At 51.6% G+C, this 15,528-nt stretch overlaps 1 protein-coding gene across 4 annotated transcripts in view; it reads right to left on the bottom strand.

Moving 5' to 3' along the window:
* Positions 1-15,528, bottom strand: part of sit (ELOVL fatty acid elongase stuck in traffic) — a 29,330-nt gene that overhangs the window by 5,266 nt on the left and 8,536 nt on the right. For 2 of the 4 annotated variants that reach the window (XM_087354818.1, XM_022064255.2), the window contains exons 2-4: positions 3,506-3,571; positions 763-953; positions 110-190 (exon numbers count right to left, since the gene is read on the bottom strand). In XM_087354818.1, coding sequence (XP_087210944.1) covers positions 110-190; positions 763-953; positions 3,506-3,571 — 338 coding nt within the window. Of the gene's footprint in view, positions 1-109; positions 191-762; positions 954-3,505; positions 3,572-4,083; positions 4,226-12,500; positions 12,601-15,528 lie in introns of those variants that run through there. The other 2 variants (XM_022064256.2, XM_087354819.1) reach the window with 2 other exon arrangements.

Below are 15,528 nucleotides of genomic sequence, written 5' to 3'. Positions count from 1 at the left end.
TTAAGGGCTTAATATGAGCGGAGTAAAAATATTGTGTTTATTTTTAAGCCCTCATAACGTGAGGCCTCAAGCTGTGGCTTGCATCTGCTTTGTTACTTCTTGTATTTACCCGCATTGCTTCTGGTGTGTCAGAGAAGTCCACTGGTTCACACCGCCAGCTGTACTTCCTCAGCCAACAAGCGTCTAATCCCTTAGAAAGAGAAGAAAAAACAACGGTAATTATATGTACCACCCTAATTAAAAGTCAGTATTTACGGATGTCATACGATTCTCACTGAACGTTGCAACGGTGAAGTGTCGTGTTTTCTTTGCAGTACGGACTGAATTCTTAAATGCTATTTAGACGAGCTTCGGCTTCAAAGGGTTAAAGGCGGATGGAAGGTGCGACTATGGCTTTGCTCGTTTAAACACGCTGTGCCAGTTGCCGAGGTTACATTGTCACGTGACGAAACATGTTGGACACCGAAGTCACTGCCTGTTTTTAAATACAGTTCCGACATTTGCCAATCGGTCACCGGAGACCCAATCCTAGTGAGTGCAGCCGCAAGTCAACAGTGACTGATGAATCTCTGTGTTCCCAAAGAAGGGGAATTCCAGTTCGCCAACTACTAACTTCACGTGGAGGACCTGGTAGACTAGACAGGCAATGCCTCGGAGACCGGCTATCCTGAAGGGGGTTTCCGTGGGTCTCCTCACTCCCTCCAGGCAAATTGGGCCATGGTCCAATTCCTAGAGCACGAAATGAAGACCTGCTGAGCTCACCTCGCAGAAGAGGAAGACGCTGACGAAGACCTGCGCCATGTTGTACACGACGAGCAAGTTGGTGAGGTCGAACGGCTTCCTGTGTCGCATGTAGCGAGGCCCCCAGGACAGGACGAAGTAGAGGTACGCGCCCAAGATGGTCAGGCCGGGCATCGGGCTCCTGATGAGGAACCACTCGTTGGTACGGGGGTCTGCGCAGTGCGAACAAGGGGGGATTACAACATGCGGTCGCAGATATACTGCAACATTAATTAACCCGGAATCTGAACGTCACTTCTCGTGAGTGGCGACAGGATATGGTCACCAGAGGACTGCTCAGCGTGTTCCTGTGCAGGATTTAAGTCCGATGGACTTCGCATTTAAATATCGTCACGGCGCAAGAATCTCTTCACGTGCAATGGCGCACGCGTGTTAAACCGGAGGGGCGCGTGTCGCAGGCTTTGACGGCGACGAGCGTGACGATGTCTGGTGGTAGGAGAGAAGCTCGCCGACACTCGAGAGGTCCTTACTGCCTCCGCCGCCATAGCCCTGATGACTGAAGCGTACCTGAAACGTAGGTCTGATCCTATCACACGGCACAGCGCAACGTCCCAGCAGACAGCCTTCTTCATGTCTGAAATCGTATTCTGTGCATTTCGCTGGGACGTTCGTGAGGAAAGCGCCGAGCCTCTCTCGTCCGCCAGGCTCGTCAGAGCATTGGCCTACTCACTCACAGTTACGTCACTGCAGACGCACTGAGTTTCATTACCCGCTCCTTGAAAATTTCTTGCGATTGCCATCCGAGGTTGGCGAGCTCAGACTGAGATGGTTTCGCAATCGGAACGAAGCGGCTACCTCGACTGGGGGCGGGTTCAAGGTTTTTATCGCTCCCTCCACAAAGTTTCCCGGATGGCAAGTTATCACGACTGGGAAACTGATCGTTATTTTCCCATCATCTGTCATCAACATCCGCTCGATCTTCAGAGAGAATACACGCAAAGACAAATCCTGCAGCTGTGGCAACGGTCGTGGTCGTGCTCATGTACGCCTTCATCTCCAAAACTACACACAGATGCGACGCTGATTTGGACGAAAATCCATCTACCGAAGTCTCATCACGAAGTGACTGCATGCACATGACATGACCCAACACATCGCAATGCAGAATCCAGACGTCTCCTCAATGTCCCCGCGCAGCACGGAACTTCCTGATACGAGAGCAAATCTAATAGTCACTTCAAAGGCAGACACTGATGGCAAAGCGGAAGTAGGCGATTTACTGTTCGTGTATGTTGAATGGGATCGCGTTCCACTTCAGTGGTGAGGGACTCGTCAATTTCCAACCCAGTGGTAACTATATGTACCACCTGCTCCGATAATCAGTAACTCTACATTTCGTAATTTATGGGTTTCGTATGATTCTCGGAAAGAAACAGCGTTGATCTTTGTAATGGTGAAGAGTTGCGTTTTCTTCGCGGTACGGACTGAATTCTTAAATATTGTTTAGACGAGCTAGAAGGGACAGATCAGCTGAAAGACAATGGACACTTTCACTGCCCGCTGCTTGGCCACGGCTCCAAAGAACCCTTTGTGTGTGGTTACAACGCAAACCCATTCGGGATATCGAGCGACAGGGAAAGTGTATCAGACACGGTCATCTACGACTCAGCTTACCTCCATTGACCAGAAACACTTTCACTCAAACTGAATCAAACGAGAAAGTTACGACCCTCAAGTGTCATGGGACTGCCCTCGTCCTCACAGATTCTCCTTTCATCACGGCGTGTGCTAGCGTGTGAGGACGTTTCGTCGAGCAGTAAACCGAAGTGCATTATGTCTTTGGGCCACTCGAACATGCGACGAACCGAACGCAGTCGGAATCTGCAGGCCAACTGCAATTGTGCAACCCGGTCACAAACATTTAGCGGAAGCTGCATTCTTCATCGCGTAAGTCACAACTCCTTCCCAGACCTTGCCCGTCCCCTCTTGCTCTACCTGCGTGCATTCTAAGCCAAGAGAAGACTTGGGGTTGTAAGAAACCGCATCGCTGAGCTCCGGAGCCAGTCAGAAGGGCTTTAACATTTTGTAGTCCTACATCTTTATACATGTAATCTTTAAATCATGAGCTGGTCATCCACGCCTCTCCCCCTCGCCCCACAGTGCTGTGAGAAGTCGGGCCCTGGGTGGGTGATCGGCACAGTGGTTGTTGATCTGCTGCAGGCGCACGAGGCAGCCACTTGTAGGCGACGGCGGCGCAAAGAACGCAGCAGGAGCGTCACCCAGTGCCGGAAGGTCGCACGCCGTCGCCTTCTTTCGCAGAATCTGTTCTTCCAAGGTGTACGCGCGCAGCTCATCGAGTCTTCTCACGCATGGCCCTGAAGATCTGTGCACTGACAGGCCTTGAAGCTGACGAAAGTCTTGGAGGTCAGCAAATGCGAAGGCCAGAGGACTTAAATCCTGCATAGGACAACGCCGCTCCCTGAAGTACTCCGGGCTGCATCACTACGTCCTACCGCCGCCGCTCATGAGGACTGACGTTTAAAAATACTGAATTAATGTTACACAGATTGAATTTCACGATCTTCTGAATGAAGCGCACGCACTTGCGTTTTTGAAATAACAGCTTCCTTGACTTATATTCCAGAGTAAATTAATTTTAGCTCCGAAAAGACTTGCGTGTTGAGTCTACTGAGTGAAGCAACTGTCTCGCTTTCATCATGGGCGAAGGCAATCGTTTTTGGCTTCGCAAGAAACGAACACTTACCTGCCAGATCGGTGAACAGGAAGTCGTAGAAGGCGGTGACAGAGTTGTTGTACAGCGCCATGCCTCCTGTAACACACGCGAAACAGAACAACAGTTCAGAACAACATTCCGATATTATTATACTTGCATCTTCTTAGTGGGCACTGGGCCAATTGTTCCGTCCTGTGGCTAATGTCGTCCAGTTCTGCCTGCACTTCGCAGATCTAAAAAGAAACTCCGGTCGCGAGACGTAATAGAGCCTATTGCGAAACGCAGCGAAGAGTAAAATGTCCTCAAATCTGTCTGCCGGAAGAGCGAGAGGTCAGGAGAACCCGGCGATTTATGACGACCGGAAGTGCAGACAAGTGACCGGGCTCCTGGGAGGAGGGGGGGGGGGGGAGTAGCCTCGCCAAAGACACGCGGATGGCGAAACAGTGACAAGAACTGCGACGGTGAACTGAATGTCAGGCAAGGACATTGAAGCCGCTGACCGCCTTCAACGACAAGGCCAATTTACGAACAGCGCGACAGTTATACTGCGTTCCAGCGTTTTTGGCCGCTGAACTTTGTGAATTGGAACCTCGGAGCGAGACACTTACCAGAAGGTTGCTGGAAGGGATGGCAGCAGGCCGCGTACAGTACACTCCAAATAAAATATCAGCACGGTACGTAACACAGGAATGTCGATTTCACTACGCTACACATCACTAGAAAATTAACACTGCAGAGAGTATTAGGTGATTTTATCTTCTTCGCAATTCTTCCAATTCCAAGTTTAAATAGGCGTGACCTCCTTTGAAAGCGTGACGAGAGGACACCTCAAGTGTTAGAACATCACCAAGTTTTTAAAAGCGTGACTACGCGTAACGTACTGTAACGGCGTGACGAGATGTGGCGAATATTTTCAAACGTTAATCTAAGGAACTAACCTAACCTGACGTAACTTCATCCGTAACATAACGTATGCGTGCCGAAACGTGACTTATTGCCCAATCACGTAATATTCGTGCTTTGACTTATTTAATTTTATTAAATCGTTGTCACAAAATGGGATGTTTACTTCCAATAGCCAGGGTTTCATTTCGTCCTTCTTTGATTAAGACCTCGGTGGTTTGTCTGTCTGAGTTTGTGATACGAGGCGTTATCGGTGGTCAGAAAGGTGGTCGCAACGAACAGGTGGCATGTTCTTAACACTGCTCAGTCACAAGACAGCAGTTACCAGGCTTCTACACCGCTGCACTGACCGACGGAAAGTCCTTCCCTCATCGAGTGGTCCCCATACTGGGCACTCCCTACGAGGTCAGCGGCCATAATCGGTGGATCCAGTTCTAACTGCGGCGAAGGTCCACCAGCATCGCCTCGCCGGACCTCGTCTTGTTGCTGCTGCTGCACGCACGCACGCGTCTTTTGGTGTCTCGCCATCGCCATCGCGTAATTTCCGACACCAAGCGAGTGCAAGATGAGAAGGTTCGTAACTCGTGCTCCTGTTGGAGCATAGGCGGTGAGAAATGCACACAGAACCAAAAGGAAAAACGACATTTGCACACAAAAAAGACCTACTGCGTCTTTAAGCGCAAATGTAATGAGCTGAATCATTCTGACACTAAACAAACGCCAGACATTAAAAGTCAGAGTGGAAGTGCGTGGCGCGTAACGCACGGCGAGATGAGCTGTCACGTTCTTCGTTACGACAAAGCACAGGAGACAGCCATCCATTTGACGGCTATTAAAAAGTTCCACTTTCACGTCCTAAAGCTTTGAGAACAGCCAAGGTCGAACGTAATTCATGTATTAAGGTCGCCGCTGTGGCACGCCACAGAGAGTGAACAGCGTGTAAGAGGACCACGAAGTGCTGACGCGCAAACTGTCTACTCGTGATGCTCTTCAACCTAACCTAACCTGTACATCGCCGAAAAAGGAGGGCCTACATCTCCACGTACCAGAAGTCGGCGTATCATTAATTGTCAACCGCTTCTTCATACGCACCGAAAATGGTCGCGAAGACTGCAAATTTTATAAAATCAAATTTTAATTCGCTTTCTGACGACAAGTCAGTCCTTCCTACGCAACACAGAGTTCTGGAGATCTTGCGTCGAAGAAAGTCACACGAACCGCTTGCCAGCTTTGAATGGAACAGCAGTCTGCTGTTAACAGTGACGCTGACACCGAAGACTGCTTCGCGTCAATGACGACGACGACGACTCTGTGATTGCGGAATCAAGGCGAAGAGGTACAGACCGGGAGCCACGCACTTCACTACTGCCTGCTCCAGGTCAGCAGCGTCTGGGCGGACGAACTGCCCCCCCCCCCCCCCCCCGTCTTGTAACCGTCGTCATGTGTGTTCGACTGACTGGAAAAGTACCCAGTTCGAATCCCGACCGCGCTCTGCTGCGCATCCTTGTTCCAAGACACTTCTTGGGTCAGTCTCGACGAACCTGTCGGCCGGCAGGTTCGTCACTAGTTTGACTTTGCCCTCCAAACAAACACTTGATGGTCTAAGCGCCGGTAAAATGCGCAACAAGAAATTGCCGGGCACTTTTAAAACCGTGCAGCCGGAAACACCCAAGATCAACCACAAATATCCACGTTTCCTCAAAGGAAACCGCCGTATTATCAATCAGAGCTTACACAAATTCTTGCGTCGCTCTTGCACGCAGGGTGCCTCGATGACGCAATGAAAACTGACACAACCTTCAAGTCCCGAGACCTGTTCCCGCAGCCAAGGGCCACATTCGTCGCCCAACATCAGATGAGCAGGAGACAAAAAAAATTGTTGTTTCATTGTGCATGCAGTGACGTAACCGCTCCGCTGTGACCCACAGGCGACGACAGTTCTTGGTCACCGAGTCTAGCTCTGAGCTCTAGGCGACGGTAAAGTAAGGGGAAAGGTGGAATTTACCAGGGCGAGGTGACGTGTCCTGTGAAGGTTATGGCGAGGTGAACCGGCAATCGAACCCAGGGTTTCAGACAGAAAAGCCACAGAAAGCTGCTGCCCCCCTCCCTCCCTGACACTGGAGTGTCTCAACCTCAGCCTTGGCCTTGGCATTGGCTTCAAGTGTCGCAACTGGCCTGAAGGCTGGAAGCCGCGCTGCGTTGGCTGATGGCTGTCGACGACGCAGGGACTTGGGACGTGCTCTCAAGTGTTTCGCTTCGACTCCACTCGACGAGTGTCACAGCGTCCCTCAACGGTATCTGTCCACCCCGACGTTCGTAAGCCGACGGCCCGTGATCAGGACCACCCCTTGTCGGCTGCCCACTACTCGCAGATCCCACCATGATGGATGTCCGAATACTTCCTTGCCTCACCCTCCACCGGCATGTAGCGAGTGCAAAAGTGTAACAAGAACCCGACGCGGACAGGGGCAGTGCGCTGCCACCCGCAACACTGCTACAATATCACTGGCCCCTGGACGGTCAGGCCACCACACGCACCGACAATTATCAAAAATGGCTGTGCTCAGTAATGCATGCGAGGCACGGCGTGTCGAAACATCAGACCCACGAGGAAGTGAAAACTCTGTTCGATTGTCATCTTCATTTTCAGCAGCAGATGGCTCTGTTGTCAGACGCACAGAGACAGCTGCAGATGTGGGCCAGACGTCCGTTCTGCATCTGCAACCAATTTCAGTCTGAGCCTCACGCTCGTCACGGCAAAGAAGCTCTTCGTGCAACTAGCTTACTGAAGATGGCAAAAACGAAGACGAAACATGCGCTTCGTACAACAGCACTGATTAACTGTAGCAAAAGACTTGGGGTTTCGAAGGCGGTCAAGATGTCGACTAGGGTCTTCCGCTCACGAGGAACGCGCCGCCTCCACATTCAGCGTGAAGTACCTTCTTCCGACAACGCAAGCGCAGTCCACGCCACTTTTACTGCGTTTGCGTTCGTGCTTATGAATCCTCCGAGGTCCCTCACCACCGCTCCTCGCTATTTTCTTCTAGCCGAAGTCTCCCGTTTGCATCTGATTTTGTCCTCGTTTCGACAGGAACAACTTCTGCAAATCGCTTCATGTCATTTCATGTCTCGTATCGGCCTATGGTCCGACCCATAATTTAATCGGAAAACCTCAGCGGAAGAGTCAACGTAGTAGACCCGAACGTAGATGGAAATGAATAGGTTGCGTGGACGCAGGCTGGAGTCAACTGGCTCAGGACAGGGTCCATTGGCGGGCTGTTGTGAAGGCGGTAATGAACCCCCGGATTCTATGAAAGGCGGTGAACCACTTGACTGGCTGAGAGACCATCAGCTTCTAAAGCAGTCAATTATATCTCGTGTGATCTGTCGTTGCATTTCAGCTCCTGATCAAGGCACTTCGCCTCGGTTTGCTGAGCCTGCTCTCAGCGGAACGCAGCAAGCATTGAGGTTAACAGAAAGTCGTCGACACCCACCGAACCGTCCCGTCGAGTGACACAACACAGATCACGTCAGCTCCGTCTGACGCAACGCCCCGGATCGAGTCGGTCGTTTTGCCGGCCTGATCCGTCGTAGAATGCGACACAGCGGAGGTCCCGTTGCTGACCGCAGCCCGGACACGGGACAGTTTTGCCGAAGTGCGTGGTCACTCATTACTTCCGCAGAATCGTTCGCAATGTTGCGCTACGAGATTTGGTCCCGAACCTGCCGAAAATACGTTTGATGGAACTAAGTGAATGGCTGAAGTGAACAGGCTACTTACGTAACCAGAAGTGGAAAAAGAGACAGAAGGAGAGAAAAAAGATACTGTATCTCGAGCTTCGCCCGCTCGAACCAAGAGCTAATTCTTGGGCCCACACTTCGAGGCTGTCTGCGCGGTGTAACCCGCGTTTAAAGACGCACGCGTCTCCGTCCTTGGGCACACAAAAGTTTTTCTGGACCCCTGTCTCATTACACTTTCCATTTGTGCTGCCATATAACGTGATTGCCGACTTACTCAATGTTTTTATACGTTTTGAAAGAAACGCAATCTGCTTACGTAATTCGCTGTCGTACGTGCAGGTGGGCAAAACAGTCAAAGGGAAATTGCACAACGAGACGCTTCGTATTTTTAAGATCGTTCACAAGAGTCGCATATTCAGCATGAGATTAGATCATTTTGGATGGTTATTTAACGACGCTTTGCCAACAGTATTGACTACGTAGCGTCGAGTGACATGTCAAGATCAGCTGAGATGGATACAGAGTTTTCAGTAGGGCCTGAGAAAGATCCCGGCCCCGTCAGTACGCGAGCCTATCTGTGCCTCTCGAGTACGCCATCGTCGCCCAGCTCCAGGTCCACATTCGACATGCCGCCAGCTTCCTTGGTGCCCGCGGTGGTCCACTGAAGCGGTTCGGATCTTACAAACGGGGATGTATCCTGAGCAGGGTTCGATCCCAGGACACCAGAAATGGCGAGTATATTTGGCGAAACTGCCGGTTTAAAGACCAACAGCCGGCAAAGCCTGCGCAATCGCTGCATCAACTGCGTCGGTGAGCCGTGGACAGACTGCGAGCCCCACGGGCAAGCAGGCAGACCCTTCGCTTCACTAACCCGAATCATTGTTTGTTGTGGCTTGGCGCTAGGGCGAGCGACCGACCGACCGACCGACCTCTCACGCCGTCGACCTGTTTTCGCAAACGACCAGAGCCTCTGCGAGGAAAATGGCTTCGGACTGAAAGTGACGAGTCACCGCACGTAATGAGAAGTACGGAGGTTCCGTTCCTAGCAAATGCCGGCGGCTTCAACTCTCACTTTTACTTTTACTCGACCAACAGCGAGTGCGGCCGAAACGTCCAGCTGTCATCATTTTCCTCAGCCAATTAAACAAAGAATTCGCCTTTGAAATGAGATCAGTTTTAACGTTAAACTTCACTTCCAGATGGCCGCCTTCTGGACTACTGCAACCACCCTGATTATGGAGACAGCAAGGACCTCTGAAACAGTTTTAAGCTCTATCAGACAGCCTTTTTCGTACTCACGGCCGTGAAAGCGTCCATCTGACAGCATTACGTCACATTCTGCGCGGTTCCTGGTTACAGCACCGACTCACTGAGTGGCGGAGGAATCAGCGGCTTTTCGGACCGAACACAAGCGCCACGGTCGTTTCTCTTCTTGCAGGATTCGCTTTAGAAATGCAGGAAGCAGCGTCTCTGGTTGACATGTCGAAACCGGCGCTTGCGACACACGAGGCCCAGGGAAGGGTCAAAGGGCCACGGCAGCGAACTCCGGGCTGAGCAAGGACTACGCCCCAGCGACCTGATGAAGGAAAGAAGCACGCAGAAACGGGCACTTGCGCCGATCACACTGAAGCACGAAGTCGCGTCGGAACGCGAAGAGCCGACGACTAGGAAACCTAACTACCGAAACGTCGAATATACTTTGCCGATTAATACTCGTGACTACACACGTAAAATGACTTCCACTGCGAAGTTTCTCCATTCTCCGTACGTCGTTAAATAGAAACTCGTCAACTCGTACACAAATTCTAGTGTAGGCATCTCCGACGAAGTTTCGTCAGAATCCATTAAGCGGTCGGTCAGTCGGACGGACAGATGTTCCAGATTTCGCCAGAGAAGGGCGTGAGGAAACAGCACTCTGCAAGCATGTTCAGCGATCAAGGCACTGACTGGGACGCTGCCAGTCGCTCAGACACTTCATTGTTAATGTCTCTTCGTCCTCGGAGTTCCCATCCAAAACTTGCGCGTCGTGGCGCAATGCGCCCAGGAAACGAGCGCAGTGCAATTAGCACTGAGGCTGTTCGGTCGACATTCTTACATCTGCCTTTTCAGAACAGTCTGTGCGTGCGTGCGTGCAACTTCTTGAAGGAGAGAGCTGCACACACCCACACAGCTTACAAGCGCGTTCGGTTCTTCACAGGGTTCAAGACGTCGTCGCCTAAGACGAACACGACGTGCCTCATGCACTCGAGCGACGTCCAGCACTTGGACGCGTCCCACCCACACCCGGAGTGCAATCTGTGTCGCTCCTGGAACTCCATTTCCATCTTCAAGGCGCACTTCATTCACTTGGCAATGAGATACAGTGCAAAGAGACGCCAAGTTCTCGTCTCTTGTTGAGGCGTTTCTCGAACGCTCGTCTGTCCGCGTGGTTTTCACCTCGAGAACTGCTGGACAGATTTTATTCACCTCGACGAAATTTGGTACGGGCGTTATCCCAGTGCCCGGCCACCGGCGTCTTTCACAGCCACGAACACCAACACGCGGCAAGGGCGACCCCCTGAGGTGGAAGCAACTCTAGCACTACGAGGTGCGATCGGAAAGTTTCAAGACTGCGCGTATAAAAACCCGTACACTTATCTTAGGTATTAAATTCATCCATCACCCTCGAAGTAGTTCCCCTGGGAGTGAACACAACGATCCCAGCGCCGCTGCCAAGCCTGGAAGCATCCCTGGAAATCTTTCTTTGTCAGCCTGTCAAGCACCATCTACGATTCTGCCTGAATCTCTTGCCAAAGACTCGCCAAAACGGCTACGGAAACCTATGAAATGCTAAAGCAAGCATTTGGGGAGTCCGCAATGGGTCGCGCACAAACTTTTGTGTGGCATTCACGTTTTAAAAATGGCCGAACCTCTGTCGATGATGACGAGCGTTCTGGACGACCATCTTCGAGCACAACGCCCGAAAATGTTACGAAGATTCGGCAGGCCATTCACGAAGATCCACGTCGTACCATCAACGACTTGTGCGACATTGTTGGGATAGGCTATGGGACCTGTCAGCTGATTCTAAAGGAAGAACTCCACATGCGACGCATCCTGTCTGAGGACCAGAAGCAGAATCGACTTCTCGTTTGTCAGGAGCTCAAAGATCTTGCAAGAACCGACCCCAACTTCCTTTCTAAGCTCCGTGTGACTTCTTCCTCTTCCCAAAGATGAAAATTCAGCTAAAGGGAAGGAGATTTGAGACGATAGAAGAGATTCAGGCAGAATCGCAGATGGTGCTTGACAGGCTGACAAAGAAAGATTTCCAGGGATGCTTCCAGGCTTGGCAGCGGCGCTGGGATCGTTGTGTTCACTCCCAGGGGAACTACTTCGAGGGTGATGGATGAATTTAATACCTGAGATAAGTGTACGGGTTTTTATACGCGCAGTCTGGAAACCTTCCGATCGCACCTCGTATTTAGCACTGTGGGCTCCTGAAGACGCTCGAGAAACGTGCAACTGCTCGTAAAATGTGAAAGGCATGGCGGCTGGATAAAATAGTAAAAGTCAACGCTGCCAGGAGTCGATGACAGGACCACCTACGCAGGGGTACCTTGCATCGTATTAGTTAAAGAAGATCTGTGAGGTTAGAAATTAAGCTTCTGAGCGTTTTACTTCACGAACAGGCTTAATTTCCCCTTGGAATTAACAAGTTTCTACATATGTGTTACGCGGCTATTGCATGCATGTACTAAACAGTACGTAACACGAGAACGAAGGTAAAATGTCCTGTCTGCGCGTTGCTCTGAGTATTCAGCTGCCGGCAAACAGGCGAATCAGTAGAGAAGAAAGACGATACTAACGCTTGGTTTTGCGATAAGATCAGTGGACGGCAATTCTCCCTTCACGCTCTTCCGCGAACAGGACGCCTGACGTTCGAAACGCATCGACCGCGATCTGTCGTGGTCGGTTCCGCAGCACCGGAAAAGGGCGGCGCGCGTCCGTCCGTACGCAACTTCCCGCAGTTCTCCGTTCCAGAGAGAAGCGACGTTCGATCGATCGAACGTCGCGGCCGGGTGGTTGGCAATCCTGCTTCCTGTTCCGAAAGTCCCGGGTTCAAATCTCGGCATGGAGACGCAGCCATTGTGCCTGAGGTTTCACTCACTCCCTCTCTCCAATAAAATGCCACGGCACACCTTAAATTAGGCCACGACCACTTCCCTCCACGTCCTTTCCAATTCATTGTTCACTATCAACTTCTCTCAATTTTTCTGTGTGCCACCGACAGCGTCATTAATTTAAATTGTAATAAAAAATGACATACGGGAGTCTAACAGTGGAACATATTTAATCTACTGCACAAGAGTGCGTAACGAGGGCCGTTGCTGGTTGTACTTACACAGTCGGGGTGCCGCGCGGGCCACCAGCATCAAGAAGAACGCTCAGCTCACCTGCCCGGTCGGCAAACAGACACTGACTGGCGGTCGCTGAACAACAACCAACGACTTTCCCTCTCTTGCGCCCCCCCCCCCCCCACATGCACGCCGCGGGCTGAACCACGGTTACGACATGAAACAGAGAAGACGAAAAGCTAATACGACGAAAATGTGCACAGTCCTGAGAAACTGATAGTTGCTCAGGTGGTCACGTAATTTACAGAACACACCAGCGGTCCCCATCCTGAACGAGACGAATCCACTCAGGCAGCGACAAGCCCCGTTTCCCTAAAATCACCTCACGGAACAGAAGCGAAGCGGCCGACGGGATCCCGATGACACCCTCACTCAAAAGCCGAATTTGTGAATGCGGTCATGGGAAGACACCACTTGTCAGACCTAGATGTAGATAGACTCTTAACGAGGGTGTAGACTGTTCACAATCACAAAGATCAGCTGGTTAACGCTGTTAACGAAAATATTACCACTGGTCTTCAAAGGGCCATCCGAGGGCAGAGGGCACCAGCACAGCGAAGCGCTGGTCGTCGTCACGAGCAGACGGACAGGTTGCCGTTGATCTCTCGGCCTCAAGACGACTTTCTAGCCCACGTGTCCGGCTCTCATCAACGAGCCACTTCCTTTTCACCTGGTGTTGCTCAGAGCACGAGATAGCTCCGTCAGAGAGCCCGGGGGACTTGGCTGTGCGCCGGACTTCGAAGACGGCGCCCACCGCTCGTCTTCTGATGGCACCTTCCATCGTCTGCAAAGGGCGCAGGTCAGTACAGGTGGACCACTGAGACGGCTTTCGAGCTGAAATGCTATTGGAAATACCCAGAAGTCGGCCTCGACATGTGGGGAAGTTGCCCCATTAGTTTCGTTAGCATCCTTGTCCTTGAGTGCCGTGCAGTTCGGCCACCTCTTTATCACAGCAGTGAAGCGGGACAGTGTGTCTACAGGCTGAAGCTCCATAAAACTCGCCTCTACGAAAGACGCACCGACCGACGAACTTTGCCACGTGCATTAAGGCAGCGGCGACTTCGGGACGTTCACTCGGGAACGCCGCTAAGAAGCAGGCGCATTGCATTCGGACGCAAATGCGTCATCACGTCTGCTTAAAAAACAACTAAAGATCAGGCTAAAGAACGGAATGGGTTCGAAACCCGGTGGTAACAAGTGACTGAAAGCAGAAGGCTGTGTTGTGCCTTGGAACGAATCTTCACTTCAAGTTTTCCGACTGAAAATGTAAACGCACTTCTCATAACGGCCATGCATGCTACATTTTCCGTCGAAACGTCCTTTCCCCTAAGCAGTGGGTGGCACTGCCGCCTCCCTCTTCAGGGCCGTAGCTGATAAATGCATACTGAACGTTTCAAGAACGCGCACGAAACATCTCGGCTCCGATTGCCCTTTGCCAGGCTGTAGTGAATGTTACAAACGACTTAGTACGTGTCACCTTCGGGTTCCTTTAGTGCGATGGACTTATTGACCAGCTGAGCTACTATCAGCTCTTCAAGAAGCCCGCTGCTAGCTACGGTGCGCTGTCAGAGTTCCGAGGGCTCTTGCGTTACATTTCACGACGAGGAGCTGACTTCGTAACACGCGCGGTTTCTCTTCGCGGTGTTGGAGAACGCACAGCGAAGTGGAGGACAGTGGAGTACGCCGCTTTCACTCCCCCCCACCCTCCTTGAAGGTTGACGAAAGAAACACAAGCAGGCCCGTTCTTATTTCATGCTGCACGAAGCGGCGAGAAATGCTTGCAAAATTTTAGACGGAGAAACTGAAGCCACACAACAAAATGACGGAGGCCGCCCGCAGATCGCTTCTGACATGAAAAGCTCTCGCGATCGCCAAGCACCGAGACGACAGAGAGAATGAGCCAAGCCGGAGACGCACGACCCTCGCCACACAAAATTCAAAGTCGGCAGTTGATAGAACGTCGTTAGGTCTCTGAACCGAGGCTGTGCGTTTGGGCGAGGCAACGAACCTGACCTTGGCACCGTTCGTCGTTAAGCGGGCGCCGTCACACGGATTCTGAGATTTCGCGTTCTTAAAACGGGGAGCATGAAGATTTCGGCGCAGTCAGAGGCGACTCATCAGGGCGATGACGGAGGCAGCAAGCAGGAGAAGACAGCCATCTTCGTAAAAACTGTATCTGAGGCCACGGCTTTGTTTTCGTCAGCCTGAAAACGTCACGGCGTCGTAGGGACGCTAGCCGTCGGTCAAGTGCGTCATTCATTGTCTTCACGAACGGAATAAGTCGCCGTTGCAGTCAACAAGTTCGTCCGGCCGTCCGACGCGGTGCAGGCCGCTTGTTTCCCAGCTTACTAATGGTGGCAGCACTTTTCGTTACGCTCTTTACAATTTACGTTTGCAGACACATGGGGGGGGGGGGCAAGAGAGTATTGGCCCACCAGAGCCATATTCGTACTCAGGCGGTGCAAATGATGTGACAAACGAGGTCGTTACGACCGACTCAATACAATCGTGTTTAGCGACTGCGTGTTTGTGGCAGTGCAGCCCTCCAGCAACAGAGCGAGCAGGTTTACGCTGCGTCACGCGTCAACAACAATTGAACGAGCGATGACGTCAAGAGCAGGCAATTATGACGCCACACGACTGTCGCTCGCACGAAGGACGCTCGTCCGTTCTTACGCCTCGGGCGTCGCTTCGAAAAGTGCAACTCAACAAGCGAAAGGTCACGCCATTATTTAAAATTGTGCCTTCGCATTTACGTAAACGTTCGCGTGCAGCGTTAATTAATGCGGGGCGACGCATTAAGCTCACTTTTGTCACGGAAAATAATCTCTTCCACGTCAATCCAATGTTTTGCAGGTCGTCGCAGTGTTCTTGAGTCACACACGCACTGAGAAGTGCGTAATGGTAGTAGCTGACCTTCGAGCGAAGAAGAAATCAGCGCTTCTCAACATTGGCTCGCGTACCACCGGTGGTACGCGAGCCAAGTAAGAAAATCATAAGATAATAATGTATTAA

The sequence above is a fragment of the Zootermopsis nevadensis genome, unplaced genomic scaffold, assembly GCF_977971745.1.
Source record: "Zootermopsis nevadensis isolate Lab colony 2312 unplaced genomic scaffold, Znev_1.0 Znev_ptg000024l, whole genome shotgun sequence".
Taxonomy (NCBI): domain Eukaryota; kingdom Metazoa; phylum Arthropoda; class Insecta; order Blattodea; family Termopsidae; genus Zootermopsis; species Zootermopsis nevadensis.
The sequence above is the reverse complement of the archived record's forward strand: the minus strand, read 5'-3'. Positions and strand labels throughout refer to the sequence as shown.